The following is a 16,947-nucleotide window of genomic DNA, read 5'->3' as shown; positions in this document are numbered from 1 at the left end:
TATTCTGCTTACTTGTTCTACCAGTTAAGAGGGAATCGTTTATAAAAATAATCTAAAACTTCCACGATTGAAATTTTTAATTGTTGAAAGATGTAAAGACGCAACGTAATTAGACGTATAGACGCAAGGGATGAAAGAGTTTTAATCACGTCTTTAAAAGTCTCTTAATTTATACAACACAAGGTGGGAAAGTATTATGATTTAAGGTTTAACATTTTTGTACGGTATCTTTAATCAATAATCATTGAATAAATATTACGATTTTATTTTTATTAAAGGAGTTTCACCGCAGTAGAAGTTAAAACATTAAAATAATTTAATTTTAGGCGAAACATTAAAACAATCTAATACGTCTCTTTTAAATAGCACCGATGTGTGCTTTTACCAGCGTGTTTTTTTTAAATAAAATCCATTCTTCGTCCACTTAAGTTATGCAGATTATGCCAATGTGATATTTTACAATTATTGTACACAATCTTCCTGTTAGACATTCTAGCATTTAGTTCAAGAGATTTAATCTTTTTTTAAATGTGTGTTTGCAAATATTTTAACACTTAATGTAAATAAGTGTTCTCTCGTTATTGTATAAGCGAGGGAAATATTCCTAGATTTTAGGGGATATATAAAATGAGGGGTATGTAACAGTGGTTGCTTCCAATGCAAATAAATCTATACAGTACCGGCTTAGCGACCTCAACATTCTTTTCACTCGGTTCCAAAATCTTTAAATCTTTTTCTGTCACACAATACATGATTCACATATGCTTTATAGTTCCATGATAATTAATAATGTAATTTGTAAAAACATACTAGCTCTCACCACTGTAACTTACCGATGCCATGTTTGAAATCCGGACTAGTGAATGCCGTGGGCCCCAGTCCTCAAGGTACGGCCATGTCCATTGAGTTGGACACCGGTTCATCTCGTATCCCGCTGATCCAAACCCGGCTGGGGGGGGGATAACGGGTGTATGAATCACTCTACTAAATTACTGCCCTAATTATATATTGATTCCACTTCTGGATTCAGCCAACTAATTGTATGGTATATCATAACAGTTATGAGGCGTTTGTTATGGATAATAATTTGGATTTAGAAAGGTTCTGCAAAATAAAATGTTTGTCTTGTACAAAGTGTTGGTAGCGTGTATATATATATATATATATATATATATATATATATATATATATATATATATATATAAAATGACGTTAAAGTGCTCGTATGTATTACAAATATAGCATATAATTTTATATTTTATAGCGACATAAAATTTAATAACGTCTTTTGTGTTTGTTTTTTATCTTATAGCATTGAATTACTGTTTATAACGTAATGTTATTTAAAAAGCAAAATCGTACATTATTTTTAATCAATAATATTTTGGGTTACAGTGCTTTAGTATTTTTAATGAATTTTAATCTTGTTGTTCTTTCAGAAATATAGTTTCTGTTAGACAAAATGAATTGTGATTATTGGGATGGAACAGAATACAGTGTACACAAGTTAAAGATAATTTAAATAAAAAATATTTTATTTTTTATGAAGGTTTTTTTGATTGGTTGCTAAAAAAGGATGGTGGGCGATGGAACTCAGGGAGGACTAGAAGTGCCGAGAAAGTCCAGCTGGGTCTCTTAGCTCTGACTCTGGCGGCGTCGCGACGCAGAGCGCCGGTTTCTACCAAGCCCTCACGGAGTAGGCGAAGCTTGAGGGGGCCCTCAGGTAGCTGTAGTGGTGGGGGGCAGCGTAGCTGTAGACAGGGGCGGAGTAGGCGACGGCGTGGACGGGGGCTACGGCGTGAACAGCCAGGGGGGCGGTGGAGGCGGGGGTCTGCACGAGGACGGCGCTACGGCGGTAACGGCCGTGAGTTCCGGCCTTGGCGAACTCGGCGAAGTGAGCGGCCTTAGCGGCAGCGACCTCGGGGGTCTCGGCCAGGAATCCCTGAGCGGTCACCTGGGGGGCGGCGAGGGGTCCGTGGTATCCGCCGGTGGGGCTGGGGGCGGCGTAGCTGTTGTAAGGAGCGGGAGCGTTGTAATGAGAAGGAGCGGCTGGGGCGTAGTGGTTGTGAGCGGGAGCGGCGGGGGCGTAGTGGTTAGGGGCGGCGTAGGACTGAGGAGCGGCCGCAGGAGATCCGTAGTTGGGGTTGTCATACTCGGGCCTGTAAGATCCGTCATCGTAGGACTCGGGTCCGTAGCCGGGGTTGGTCCTGGTCTTGGCGACCTCGGCGAAGTGAGCAGCCTTGGCGGCGGCGACGTCGGGGGTGTCGGCCAGGTAACCCTGGTTGGTGACCGAGGGGTTGTTGGCGTAGGGGCTGACGGCGGGAGCGGGGTTGTAGGGGGCGGCGTTGTAAGGGGCGGGCTGCTGGTAGGCGTGGTTGTGGCCGGCGTTGTAGGCGGGTGCGCCGTTGTAAGGTCCGGGGGCGTAGCCGGAGGGAGTCGATACCTTAGCGACCTCGGTTAAATGCGCGGCCTTGGCAGCGGCGACCTCGGGCGTGTCGGCGAGGAAGCCGTTGGGTGTGACCACGGGGGAGGCCAGCGGTCCGCTGTAGCCGCCGTACCCTGAGTATGCGGCCTGGCTCGAGGCGAAGCACGCAGCAACCAAAACAACCTGCAATCACCAAATATACTATTGTAGGTGTACAATACTCCACACTATACTAGCTCTAATCAACGTTTCAAACTCTTGGCAACGAAATAAGTCTAATTGGCTAAACCTCTTGATATAGTGGACTGTATTCGTCATAGTTTAAAGTAATTATTAACAGATCCTTTGCACTAGCTCAATAAGATGAGTCAAATAAAGTACATAAAATATTTGTCCATCGATACTCTAGTATGATCAATAACAATAGCAAAATACATTAAATGATATTATGTTTAAGTAGCAAAAACATTTCCTCCGTCAATGCTTGTGGAATAAAAGAGCCCTTGGTTATAAAGTGTGTATAGGTGTAATTTTATTATCCTTTTTTATAATTTATAGATTAGTTGAAATCATGATTTTATTCCAATTTCTATTCTTACTACCAACTAATTGCCATTGATACACTTGTGTGTAAAATTGACTATGCTCAGAATGTTTTGGGCAGGTCGTGTAAAAGAACAGTAATGGTAGTGCTAAATACGAGTAATACCAATATGATTTACCAACCAGTTACGGTTTGTTCTAGTATTATACTTGACACGTGAGTAATTTTCGTACAGTATAGAAGTACAGATGGTAAAAAATACTTCATATTCGAATAAACATTTACTAAACGAATAACTGACATTTAGTGTCATCTTTTATTATGAATGTTATAAGCTGATTTTATAAGAACGATTCACAAGAGAATCGTTCAGTGAAAATTTAATTTACTGTTGTGGGGTAAACGATTTATTCGATTTTGTTTTTGCCTCTTCAGATTTAATACTTTTGCAATAGAATTGAGTTATTTATATTACTGAATGTGTGTACTCAATTAGGCAACACATGAAAAGGACTTTCAGAAATGGTTCTTGCAAAATCTAGTTTGGTCTATGTACTGTGAGGAGCGATTGACGCCTGTCCACGAAATAGAGCACGAAATCCACGAACCAGACCGTGTAAATGCAGTGGACCGCGCAGATCGGGGACTGGACACTGAAATCCACCCGCAATAGATGCCTTAATCTTAGTGCCGACACTAAATAATATAAGAGCAGCAGCGTAACAGCTGACTGCGAGTTTTAATCACTTTAGATACTGATTTACTGGAATTTTAACTAACGTAATATAAGGCAAAGGAAGTACAAGATATAGTGATGTACGAGCGATGTATAGTGATAGCAGTTGCCAAAAATAAAATAAAAATAAACTTGCAGCTAATATCATATTTTCTTACAAACTTTTGTCAAATTTAATACTATTATTTTAATAAAATGGATGGATTATTTTATACTTGTCATACATAATATTTTTACAGAAACCCAATCGATATATTTGTTAACAATTTATACGTTATTTTTATAATAATATACGTAATAATAATCCAATAATCGACAAAATAATCCACATTAAAAGTTATGAAAATTGACTTCAGAGAAGTAATGTTATTGCAGTTTTATAAAAATGTAAGTAGTGAATTTTATTGATAATGTTGGTTGGTTAGATTAAGCCGTTATTATATCACAGTTTAAAATACTTGTTTTATTTGAAATAAAATCAACTAGTCTATATCAAATAAAAGTATAGTCACGGTATCCCTCACTATTGCACTTTTTTACGCTCGTAAAATTTACAATTTTTAAATGTGGCATAAGAAATTGCACTGATAAATGTCCACTTGGTTGTTCACAGCACTATAATCACTTTATGGCCGCGTAGTGACGTATCACTGTAACACTGTAACTATACTGTAACTATAACGGTGACAGGGTACTCACCAGAACCTTCATGATGGAGCGGAGACCTGGCCTAGTGGCGGGCTCCTGCGGCTTATATACGGGCTGCCAAGGACGCCGGTGGTCGCTGCACGGTACTGCATGGCTCTTGCACTTCACCCCCGACCCGGGGTCGTGGTCATGGCTCAGGTGCGGACCGATACTCTGGTCTCTGCCTTACAATGTGCTTAAAGAACATTATGAAGGAAGAAGTAAAGGTTCTTGGTTGTCTACTGGAAAATGCCCATCGTATACCATGAAATGCATCAAGATCCATCGTTAGTGCAAGTTGACAACTGTTAACAGGCTAGATTGTACTTCAAAGCCCGATTTTGCACATCTACGTGTTTAACTTAACAAATGAAACTACCGAAATCTTTAAATTCGTCAATCACATAACCGTCTAGTATTTTATTTGAAATTGCATCTCAATCCAATCCCAATTTAATTTTTTAATTACTTTTAAACCAAACATTTCCTTTGAATGCGGAATGTTATGACTTATATACTGCAATAACAGAAATTGATACAAGTAGTCGTTTTCAAAACATTTAAACTTGTGCCATGATACAAGAAGCCACTAGGAGTTTCCAAATGTATGCAGTGGGCACAACGAGGTTATAGTAACAATATAACAAAGTAAATTAAAATTGAACGTTACTCTCACATCGTTCGGTGTATGTAGAAGGAATATTCACGCCAAAGGCTTGGCATTGGACTATACAATCACAATATACAATAAATTATGTTTTATATATTATATATATATATTAGTTTTTGTGAATACTTCAGCATTCCAAAGTAAATTAATTTTCGACTTCGAGGACATGCTCTGAAATGAGTGAAATGAGAATATGCTTTGTGCTTAGGTGGATAAGCAAAAGATAACTTTAAATAAAGGTAAGATGTCCAAAGGTTACTTGTTTCTACCGTGATCGAATATATGTTACAATTCATGGTAAGTTATTACGTATTTAATACAAATAAAGAACTTAAAATATTTCTTTTTAGTATACGTTGGTAAACTCTCCTGTGCTTGTCGAGTGGTCAAAATGATCTTTTAAGAGGTGGTCGATCCCCTTTTAGTTTTTTCTGCCATTCCTCATGGGGTACTACTGGCCTGTGCGAGGATCTTATCAAGCAGATTAAGTGGGAGAGCCGAATTAATTCGTAAATTCATTAAAGAAAGTTCTGAGTGAAGATGCGCAACAAAATAAATGAATAATTGCTGTAAGATCATCTCCGTAGTCAAAGTCTAACGTGAGTATTGTATCTCAAATTACATATTGTGTCAACCCAATGAAGGATACCCGCTGGTAACATGTCCTGGGATCTCAAAGGCTGGCTTTGCAAGCAACTGAGACGTTGCAAATACTTTACTGTTGCGTAATGGTCTTGGTGCGTGAGTATATGTTTCTAGGTGAACAAATCCGGTTACAGCATTGTACAAGCGGCAGTTAATTCAAACTCTCCAATGAACCGCGGCATCTCCACCGCCGCTAACCCGGACTGTTAATTTTGTGCGTCGCACGAGGTGGGTTCATATGAACATTTCATCAGATGTTCGAAAACTTCAAACGAGAGCTTCACTGTTATCTCTCAGAGATGCTAATTTTATTGGTGTTATCTGGAAAGCGCGATTTCCCTTTGATATTATTTACCTGCCAAAATTATAACTTCACATTTTTTTAAAACCCGAATACCAGAAATAATGATTTAAAAAACGTAGATTTCAGCGATAGTAGTTGGGAAACCTAATCGGGGAGTGTTTATTAAAGACCGCCCCATCATGGTTCTTGAGCAAGATTTACAATCGTTTTAAGCTTAGAATGATAATTAATTTACGTTTGTTATATAATTTCCGTAATCCACTGCTTGCATTAAGGGAATCATCGTCTGTGTTTATTGGCAATATTCAATATTCTTGTATTACTACTTTTCAACTTTTTCAACAAGTTCTCTTATTTTTAGCCCCCAAATACGAGTGTAAGGGGTTGGATGTTCTCAGCTACGTAAGATACATCAGAACGCCAACAACCATTAGGATATTAAGCTACAGCCAAATTATGATAGAGCAAGCGCCGTCGATCATATGGAGGCATTGTTAACATAAGATTGATTAGTTCAAGCGGGCAAAGTTGATTCTTTATAAGACGGTAAGCTCTATCAACGTCGACTAGTTTTACCAATATTGAAAATTCCTAGATAATTTTCATTACTTGTATAAGGGCACCTTAATTGTATAATGTCTTTTTCTAATGTCTTTAAAATCTAATTTTACCATAACACTTCACATCTAAACTAAATACTTTACAATGACCGTTTTTATATATGTTACTAAATTTAAATAACATACACATGATGTGGCAAATAAATAAAATAATTGAAAAGTTTCTAAATGACCATAATATTGTCAAAGTTGAAGTCATTTCTCGTATTTTGTTTTCTTGGATATTTCAGACAATACCCCGGCAGTGGTACTCAACAATTCCTGATCTTCCCACACTGTATATTTTTTAGCTACTCTCAAGGTGTTTGACAAAAATATCCTGCCAAAGTTGATAGTCATTCCCATACTCTGTTTTTCTTGAATATTTCAGATAATATTCAGACAGTGGCGCCTAACTATTCCCGATCTTCCCACACTGTCTAGCTACGCTTTAGATGTTTGACGAAATTTTCAGCCAAGTTCGATAGTCTCATAATCTCATAATCTGTTTTTCTTGGATATTTCAGACAATATCCAGGCAGTGGTGCTCGACAATTCCGCACTGTCTAGCTACGCTTTATGTGTTTGATAAAAATTTCAGCTAAAGTTGATAGTCGTTCCCATACTCTGTTTTTCTTCGATATTTCAGACAATATTCATACAGTGGTGCCCAACGATTCCCGATCTTCCCAAACTGCCTAGCTACGCTTTAGATGTTTGACGAAATTTTCAGCAAAGTTCGATAGTCTCATAATCTCATAATCTGTTTTTTTTTATATTTCAGACAATATCCAGGCAGTGGTGCTCGACAATTCCGCACTGTCTAGCTACGCTTTATTTGTTTGATAAAAATTTCAGCTAAAGTTGCTAGTCGTTCCCATACTCTGTTTTTCTTCGATATTTCAGACAATATTCATACAGTGGTGTCCAACGATTTCCGATCTTCCCAATCTGCCTAGCTACGCTTTAGATGTTTGACGAAATTTTCAGCCAAGTTCGATAGTCTCATAATCTCATAATCTGTTTCTCTTGGATACTTCAGACAATATCCAGGCAGTGGTGCTCGACAATTCCGCATTGTCTAGCTACGCTTTATGTGTTTGATAAAAATTTCCTGCCAAAATTGATAGTCATTCTCACACTACGTTTTCCCTGGACATTTGAGCTTCAACTGAGCTTGTGACACATAGCCTGTACACTTTGTCCGACACTGTCGACTGGCCATAAAGCCGCGGCCCGGCCGTCCATGAAAACTGCAACTGTAGCAGGACTGTTACCCTACGGTAACCCGTCATTACTTCCACTAACCCGTCATTTCCTCCTCTTTTGGCGTTTCCACATGCAGTGGCACTATGTGTCGGATTCTAGGAATTGTCCCGACTTCTTGTCACGTTGCCACTGTATATGATTCCCGAACCGGGTCGTCACCGTTCGGACTCTGAAGAGTACGTGATCGAACCACAGGAATATTTGACTTATTTCTTTCACACTGTTTAGTCAATCCCAACGATAGGATTTGTTGTCCAAGCAGTGTCTTTTAACTCATCAATTTATAATCCACTCATTTTTATTGCATCAATTTATAATGCACTCACTTTTAGTGCAGCATACAGCTGGTGTGTCAAAGGGCACTTATCAACAATAAACGTGACTAGACGTAAGGACTTGTTTCGTTTATTTTCACCGGGACCAGTCATTGGGCGTGGCCAAATCGGGAATCCTACTGCCATTGAACTAAATCAAGAGTCACAGCTGAATACGCTCAATGCTTTCTGAGAAGTCTATGAGCATGCAACTGAAATGTAACTATCTCTTTCTCTACCACAACTAGGGTATTGGTGTTTTTTCAAACTAATGTAACATTGGTATGCATTTTACTAACATAACATTTAACTTTGATTCGGTAGAAATGGTCGATTTTTAATTAGAATTATGTAGTCCCTTTTCATTTGTTTCGTAGAATTTATATGAAAGAACTTGTTGAAGGTGCTCCACAATTAGCAAAATAAACTTTTGAAAAGATAAACTAGCACAAACATTATTGCGACAAGCTGTTTAACTTGCGTCAAGCTTGTGCTAAGCGACGAAGTCACGTGGTACACTTGTTTAGGCATGTGGCAAGCTTCCCATTCTAGTGCATGGCAGGTGTGTATAGTTGAGAAGGATTACAACATATTTGCTATTCATTCCACGGTGTAGCAGGTTTTAGTTGGCAAGCCTTATTAGTTTGATGTCTCACTCACATTGGCAGTAATTAGAATTTATCTCTTGTAACTGTTAACATCGTAGCCTATCCTTTGGAATTAACCCGATGTAAACTAAAAGTCCTCCAACTTGGCCTGTGTGTATACAAGTGCGCCCTCCTTGTGCAGTTTAAACACATATCGTAAGTTAACATGCATATGAACATTTGGACATTTATGAAGTCCAACATGACTTGGATGGTGCCCATATGTCTAACAGTTTAAAAACAAGATGATGTAGTGTTGTCCACGTATATAATACGAGGTGAAGGGACAACTTAAGGATGCAGTCTCACAGAACGATGGCTTACGAACATATTTCATCTCAGGTCGCTGTCAAAGTGATCAACAGATTCCCGGAGTGCATCAAAGGAAAAGTCTCATACGTTACAACATAGCAACGTTTCAAAAATCGATTTTAGTGTCATATTTTAGTATCATATACGTTTTATTCCGTTGATGAGTTCATAACACATCGCTCATAACAATAGATTTTTTTGTTAACTCTGTTGCCGAAAGGAATGAAAGTTTATTGTTAACGATTGTTAAAAAATAGATTACTGTAACATGATTCGAAGTGGATGTATGTATACTTAGTGCAAATATATATAATTTTACTAATATAAATACAATTGTAAAAAGTTGTCTACTGCAATAAATAACATTTGAATTTGAATGTACGTAAGAGAATAATGCATTAGCCGGTATAGTGGCTATACATTGTCAGTCCATGAGATTTCTGTCCAAGGAATTCCCGACCAAATTACCGCTATACTCTAAAGTAATATATTAATTCTCATAAAGACCACAAAGTATTTATTATTGAAAGTGTGGTGTCGTAATGTTAAGTTCGTTCTTCTTGTTACGTCAACGGTATATTTGAGGACTTTACACTTGAAGAAGAGGACAGAAGTTAGGTTTGGAAACGTAGTGTGTCCGCTGTAGCAAATGACATGGCTAATTACCATAATTCTTCCTGGAAGAATTCTAGGGAGATTCAGGGCAAGAGAAAATTAATTGTCTCAAATAATAGCCCACTCTGAACCATGGAAACTGGATCCTCTTGTTTATTGTAGTTCTTAAATATCGCCAATCTTAGCGTGTAACTGCTGATTAAGAAATAAACTGGACGATCCCGGGAAGTGTCCGTGTACTAATGAGGGACGTGTAAGGAGAACAAAAAGCCCACCACAAAAAGTGGACCGGTGACAATTATTCAGTCCGTTGTCTCGCGACTGCCGCTGGTCTTTTTGTTCTTCGGCCTAGGATTCTCAATCCTCATTTATACGTCTTATCTGCGTAATGCATCGTGTCACTTGCATACCCTTAATTACTTACCTCTCGGCCAAATATGGGCCTTTGGATAGAACTGAACAGATTCCTTGAGATATTCCTCTTCGCGGAACTAGTTCTTTTGCAGTGACTCTTCCAGAAATGTGTTGTCGTCGATTATTTGTCCGCAATGAAATACTTTGTTTTTAATTGGCTCTTTGAAATTAAATACTTTGAATTTTTACCTGATTAAAATTCCTCCTAAGAATTTGTTTTCTGTTTGCGTGTCGGCATTTTGTAAAGTGCCAATTAAATAAATACCTTCTCGTGTTCTGATCTTACTGCTTCCTTACTTTTTATCAACCAATCATCAAGTGTTATTATTTTAAAATGAAAAACGCACCTATTTGTAATGTTCTATTTGTAACAATGCTGTCTATGTTAACCTTCGGCTTTAAATTTGGGTCTGTATTTTTAACAACATTTCTCACAGCAAATGTGACATAACTGTAAATTAAGCTGGTTTTGTACGTTGCTGTAGTGATAGTCCTATTTGTAGACAAAATAATATCAATTGCTTAGAGATATTCTCATTGCAGTTTTGTTACGGCTGTAATTTTTTTAAGTAATAAGTGTGAGTTTAACTGTGTGAATTTCTTAAACATTTTTTGAATAATGTAAAAGGCACTAAACAAAGTAACAGTTGTCACAATAAATTTTGACTAAAATTAATTTAAGGTAAATATGATAATAAAGCAGTTTGCTAGTATTTAAATTTAGCAATAACTGTATCGTATTTCTTCTTGTGGCCAGATTCCTAGACTGTTCTGTAAACAAGTAAATAAGCGTGTTTATGCGCTTAAATCGTTTTATATTAGCATAATTTGGATGGGCGCCTTCCCGACACGTTCAGGACACTAAACGTGTTTTTAAGACAGTAACCATGCCCTACATTAGATCAGATTACATGAATATGCAGTAGGAGTGGGGAGGGGGAGCGGCCCTATATGCAGATTCGGCCGTTGTGGGGTCAACTGGCTATTCTGCAACAACCTTCGGTGCGGCACTCGGCACGGTTCTTCAGTTTCCGCCTACGGACCCCAATTTCCAGTGGGTTTCCAAGGGGGTTTTCCTCTGTTGAGTGTTTTTCAAGGCTACACAACTCTGTACCAATTTATGACTGAAATGTTCACGATTTGTTCATCAAGAAATCCTTATTAATTACTCTGTATTTTTATGTAGTAAATTACGTCAACTGACTATTTAAAGATTGCCTATTGATAAGTAAGGTAGTATTTTAGTTGTTAGTTTTACGCGGACAGTGTTATGATTACCGTATATGTTTTACGGTCCACAAAACGCAGAAAATTGCTACCACACTTAAAATCTTAAAATATTGTTGCCTCACTATTGAGAGTAATTTCCTTCCACTCAACAAAATGATCAAGCAATAACGATTTGTAAAAATTACTTAAGTATAAAATACACAAGAAAATATTGAATTTGTATAAAATCCATTATTTCTCTTGAAACTTAAAGTTGTAGTACTGTTAAAAAAAAGGCAAATATAGATTTTGTAAACCCTTATTTATTACACATAATGTAGCTATGGCGTAAAAGTGTTATTCAGTTCGAATATAGGGTTCCTTTTTATTTTTTGTAGTCTAGGTGTCTCTGATGCCGAAACCATGTATAGAGTTTGTTTTTAGCTTCTTCGTCGCCGATTTTTATTTAGGATCTCTTTAGACGAACATGACTCCAGATTCCAGGAGTCACAAGTCTGACAGCGTCGAATGCCAGACACTACGCTAGAGGAAAGTGAAGTGGAGCTGAACTCAAGATTCGAACTAATTATTGTTGTAGGGAGGAAGTTTATCATACTACAAATGATGAGAGGAGCTTTTTAAACAAAATTGTAAAAACTAAGTTAGGCAGTATCTGCCCAGTGAATGATTGGTCTACTTGTACATGTATAGTAGGTTAACTTTGTTGTACACATAAAGTATTTCACGGCAGCCAGTTTTTATGAAAAAGTGACAGTTAATACCATCGTTTTATGCACTTTCTTCTTTAAGATTTCTAAGTTTATTTAAACGTTACGTCATTCGAAGGATTAAATTCTTTGGATAAGGTTTAATTCCAAACTTATACATGCATAATAACTTTAAAAGTTTATTTACAATATAGACATAAAATGTTATCTTTGACAGCCGAAGCACGGTGAAGTTCACTAATCGACGTTAGTGGTAAAGCCAGTTCATATATTTTCGGCGGTATCTGAGTGTAATCTGCGGGTGTCCCGGCGGTGAACGAGTCAATGGCGAGCACGACAACGTTATCCGATATCAGCAGCCGTGGACCAGTTTGGTAGGCGCCGAGCTATTAATCTCACGTCGTGGCTACAGACATATTGAGGCATCAGTTTTATAGGGGAAACCATTTACATATCTGACACCGTTTAGAGGTGTTTAACATACAAATCACCTTTTTTAGTAAGGGATTGTGCTGCCATAAACATAAGGATATGATAAAGATGAAAGATACGTTACCAACCTATTTTATGTGTTTGGATTTTGTCTTGTTTTTTGTCCAACTTACAAATTAATATGTATACAACAAATTTTGGTTTTTTTGTAAATTATATAAATTTTGAATCAAAAATACATTACATAATTATATTTTGTTAATTACCAATTTTAAGAAGTTGCTTCGTGTAAGATATATACTTTAAGGCGAATTGTGAATGAAAAGTTTCACGTGATGAGTTTATGAATGAATTGTAGATTTCTTTAGTTTTTAGTTGTTATAGTACTTTTTGTAAAAACGTACTGAAGTGTTCTCGTAAATAGATAAATATCAAACGTGTTTGTGATGTTAGCTCATATAATTACTGTGTCACTTACTCCAAAAATAAATGTCCTTCATACAAAATGAATATCCTAAACATGTATATACAGAAAATTCATGCATCCAATTGAGTACAGAACATCGATTAGTTAGAACTGTATAAAACCAATCTGCCAAAGAACGATTAAGATATTAAATAGCAGCTGAATCTCCTGTTGAACGTCTATTTCAACTACCTTTAGAAATTTCCAAACCTTCCATATTCCAGATAATAGTGACATACTTTAGACCAATAACAGTCCATACTTCGACGTTATACCTTTCCTGGCTCAATGGTCCCGAAAAAGTAAATGAGGTTGGTGTTCTTAGTGAAACCTCCTCAAGATACTGAAATTCTTTTATGCAAATTTTAAATCTCAAATGCCCCACCTAAATAATTCCCAACTGGAAAGTGGAAGTGTTCTACTACGTGGAAGCAGAGGACTATTTTACCAACAGACGTCACGTATGGAGACCTCAAAAAATAATGGTGCGTTTCTCTATCATAGTTCATAATAATGAGACACAGCACATTTCCGATCCTTGTGGAACAGTAACAGATACAAACATTCCATCGTTCTTTGAAAAGAACCTACTCCCCAGCAACGATAAAGCCAGTTCATATATTTTCGGCGGTATCTGAGTGTAATCTTTTAAGATCAAATGATGAATATCTTTATTCCTAAGAAAAGAAGTCATTGTAAGTGAAGTGCTTGTCCCCAGATTTGCAAAACTCGACATAGACACTTTCCGAAAGAGAGATCTCGTAAAAAATCTCTGGCTAACAAAGCGAGCGAACATTCTGTCTTCTTATTGTAAAGTTAACAGCGTATTTCATTACAGCTACGTAAACGAAGGAGAATAAAACAAGGTTACATGACACACATGGGAATTAACGCTGCTGGAGTTAGAACCTGTCGAACGGATAGATGTATGAAGATTATGATACAAACTACTTATTTATTCCAAAATCCGTATTTATGATTATTGTGGAATGTACTTCAGAACTGTCACGTTCTATCATGCAAAATACCATCTTGCTAACCTTCCGGGTCTTTTCAAGAAAATTCATATAAGAGGTGTTCACCTAAAAGAACAGGCAGGAAGAACAAATAACATCTTGATCATAGCCCACACATTTTGTGGTATTTTTTTAGATTTGACAGTTCACAAATTTATGGGGAAAATAATGCATATTTGATGCCACAAAATAGCAGCAGCGTCAACCGAAATGGCACTTTCAGAAGAGATCAACCGCCCTTCTAAGTCTGTTTCGTGTAACCGCTCTTGAACCTTTTTACTCAGTGAGTGAGGAACACCAATCCAGAGTTGGCTGCGCCCAGGAGCTCCCTATTCTTATTTATTCAAGATGTGAACAGGTGCTAAATACCTATAGTATTTACAAAAAGTGATTGCTCCTGCGTATAATTGTAACATTAAGTAAATTACCTACCAATGTTAATTATTATATCCGTATGTCTGTCTATTAAAGACTCCTGGAGAAATAACATACACCTAGTTTTTTTACATAGTAATAGCAACTATTTTCCAATTTTATTGTTATTTTTCGAATGGGTCCTTTGAAAAGCAAGGGTGTCACTTTTGCGGCGTCGCCTGACGAGTACGTGTGTATAATTAATACAATAACTCTTTCTATCAACTTTGATTAATTATATTTCATCCGGAAATTGGCTTAGCGTAAGTGAAGCCTATCACTCAAGAGCTGTAAAAATACAACTCCATCTTTTTGTCCGTCCGCAGGATATCTCGAGAACGAATTTAGCTGCAAATGTGATACTATCCTTAACGAAGTCTGTTGCGCGAGGCGTGGTCTGGCCTACCTCCTACCTTGTACTAACAAACGTTTAACATAAATTTAGCTTTATATGTACGGCGTTTTACTGACACGGGGTTTTTTATTAAATCTATACCAGACAAACCAGTACTGTATCTCAGCTCCAGGTTTGTAGATGGGTTGTTTCAGAAAGAGCAGGATTTCACCTTGGGAAGATCTTAGATTCTGATAATGAATGCCAAAATATAATAGCAACATTATTAAAACAAGAGAAAATTGTGTTTGTGTTATTCAATGTTGAATGGCAAAAATGTTCTTCTATAACCAGTTTTAGATTGTATAACACCCGTATGTACAATAAATAGGAATTAATTTAAAACCGAACAGCATTTCATCATTGTGAGACACGACTCTTGATTGGAAATCTACATATAGACCTGTAGAAGGATACAAGTGTAAAGTCCGATATCTTGTGACGGATGATATTTTAACCAACCTGTGTTTACATTTTAGGTTGCAAATTAGTGGGTCAGAAGTAATATACTGGTACATTAAAGTGTTTTTAACACGGAGGCAGGTGCGGGTGCCGGCCGGGCCATAAATCACCGGTGGAGCCCGCTATATCGGCTTGTTAGTGGCTGTACCGGCCTATTAACATGTTGATTCTGACGACAAATTCGGTTTATTGCTGGTTGATTGGCTACCGCAGGAACCGGACTGCCTTGTCTCTGGGCCGCTCTGGGGTGTACAGGCACGCGCTCGGCCCCCTTCAGCAGGGTGTCCGGTAATGAATACTATAGTATAACCAAATAGCGACTGTATTGTGTCTGGGCCGCTCTGGGGTGTGCAGGCACGCGCTCGGCCCCCTTCAGCAGGGTGTCCGGTAATGAATACTATAGTATAACCAAATAGCGACTGTATTGTGTCTGGGCCGCTCTGGGGTGTGCAGGCACGCGCTCGGCCCCCTTCAGCAGGGTGTCCGGTAATGAATACTATAGTATTACCAAATAGAGACTGCGTTGTGTCTGGACCGCTCTGGAGTGTGCAGGCACGCGCTCGGCCCCCTTAGCAGGGTGTCCGGTAATGAAACTATAGTATTACCAAATAGAGACTGCGTTGTGTCTGGACCGCTCTGGAGTGTGCAGGCACGCGCTTGGCTCCCTTCAGCAGGGTGTCCGGTAATGAATACTATAGTATAACCAAATAGCGACTGCGTTGTGTCCGGACCGCTCTGGGGTGTGCAGGCACGCGCTCGGCCCCCTTCAGCAGGGTGTCCGGCAATGAATACTATAGTATTACCAAATAGCGACTGCCTTGTCTCTGGACCAATCGGGAGTTCAGGCACGCGCTCGGCTCCTTTCAGCAGGACCCTACCGCTGGGTGCCCAGCAGTTATTAAATACTACAGTATTATTAATTATTTTCAAGTCAGACTTCCTTTAATGGTTGCTGTTGCTTCAGATTTACATTTGTTTTCGACATAACTAGCGTCAAACAATGAATATGATTAGAAAGTAATTTCGAGACGTCGAAATATATTTATCAACTAAATTTGTAAATTTTGTAATGTTTTCCTCTTATTAACTTTCAATTCCAGGATGTTTACGGAGTTATTCTGTGCTGCTTTGTTATTAGACTTATTACAACTTGAAAGGTCCAGTCAACATTAGTTATCATGATGTTATTATAAAGTATATATGTTGACAATACATTGAATGTTTCAAAATTCTTATAACATTTACTCGTTTATGTCGCAGATACCTATGTGTGCTCACGATTTATTTTGTGAAGTAAAACGAGATGGTAAATGACAGAATATAAATTAAATGAGTTTTAATAAATTTTACTAGGTAAGTTCAGCTAAAATTGTCATAACTGTTATAAAATCTGTAGGAACGTTTATTTTTATGTTCTCCGCCATATTGTGACAGCACCTGGTCGCCTACGAACCTTCTAATTTGAGTGACATCTTGTGTAATGGGCCTCTGATGGCATTTTTACCAATCTGGCAGTTCAAGGTCGACAGGATCGTATGCAATTTACCGAGATTTATGAGATAATCAGACTTTGATATCCACATAGTTCAGTTTGGTGTCATTATATGGCGCCTCGCTTCTGGCCTGTGTCGCCTTGTTGTGTGTC

General features: G+C 37.9%; 2 protein-coding genes across 2 annotated transcripts in view; one reads left to right on the top strand and one right to left on the bottom strand.

The window, feature by feature from the left end:
- The window catches only part of LOC124365449 (WD repeat-containing protein 7), a gene marked incomplete at its 3' end in the record, with an annotated part of 248,780 nt that overhangs the window by 146,486 nt on the left and 85,347 nt on the right, over nucleotides 1–16,947 (top strand). The gene's annotated exons all lie outside the window — the stretch shown is intronic.
- The window catches only part of LOC124364493 (calphotin-like), a 49,605-nt gene continuing 34,165 nt past the window's right edge, over nucleotides 1,508–16,947 (bottom strand). The window contains exons 5-6 of the mRNA XM_046820026.1: nucleotides 7,909–7,913; nucleotides 1,508–2,543 (exon numbers count right to left, since the gene is read on the bottom strand). Of these exons, the coding sequence (XP_046675982.1) occupies nucleotides 1,679–2,543; nucleotides 7,909–7,913 (870 nt within the window). The 3' untranslated portion in view covers nucleotides 1,508–1,678. The remainder of the gene's footprint in view (nucleotides 2,544–7,908; nucleotides 7,914–16,947) is intronic.

The sequence above is a fragment of the Homalodisca vitripennis genome, chromosome 6 (genome assembly GCF_021130785.1).
Source record: "Homalodisca vitripennis isolate AUS2020 chromosome 6, UT_GWSS_2.1, whole genome shotgun sequence".
Lineage (NCBI taxonomy): Eukaryota > Metazoa > Arthropoda > Insecta > Hemiptera > Cicadellidae > Homalodisca > Homalodisca vitripennis.
This window is presented reverse-complemented; position numbering and strand designations above follow the sequence as displayed.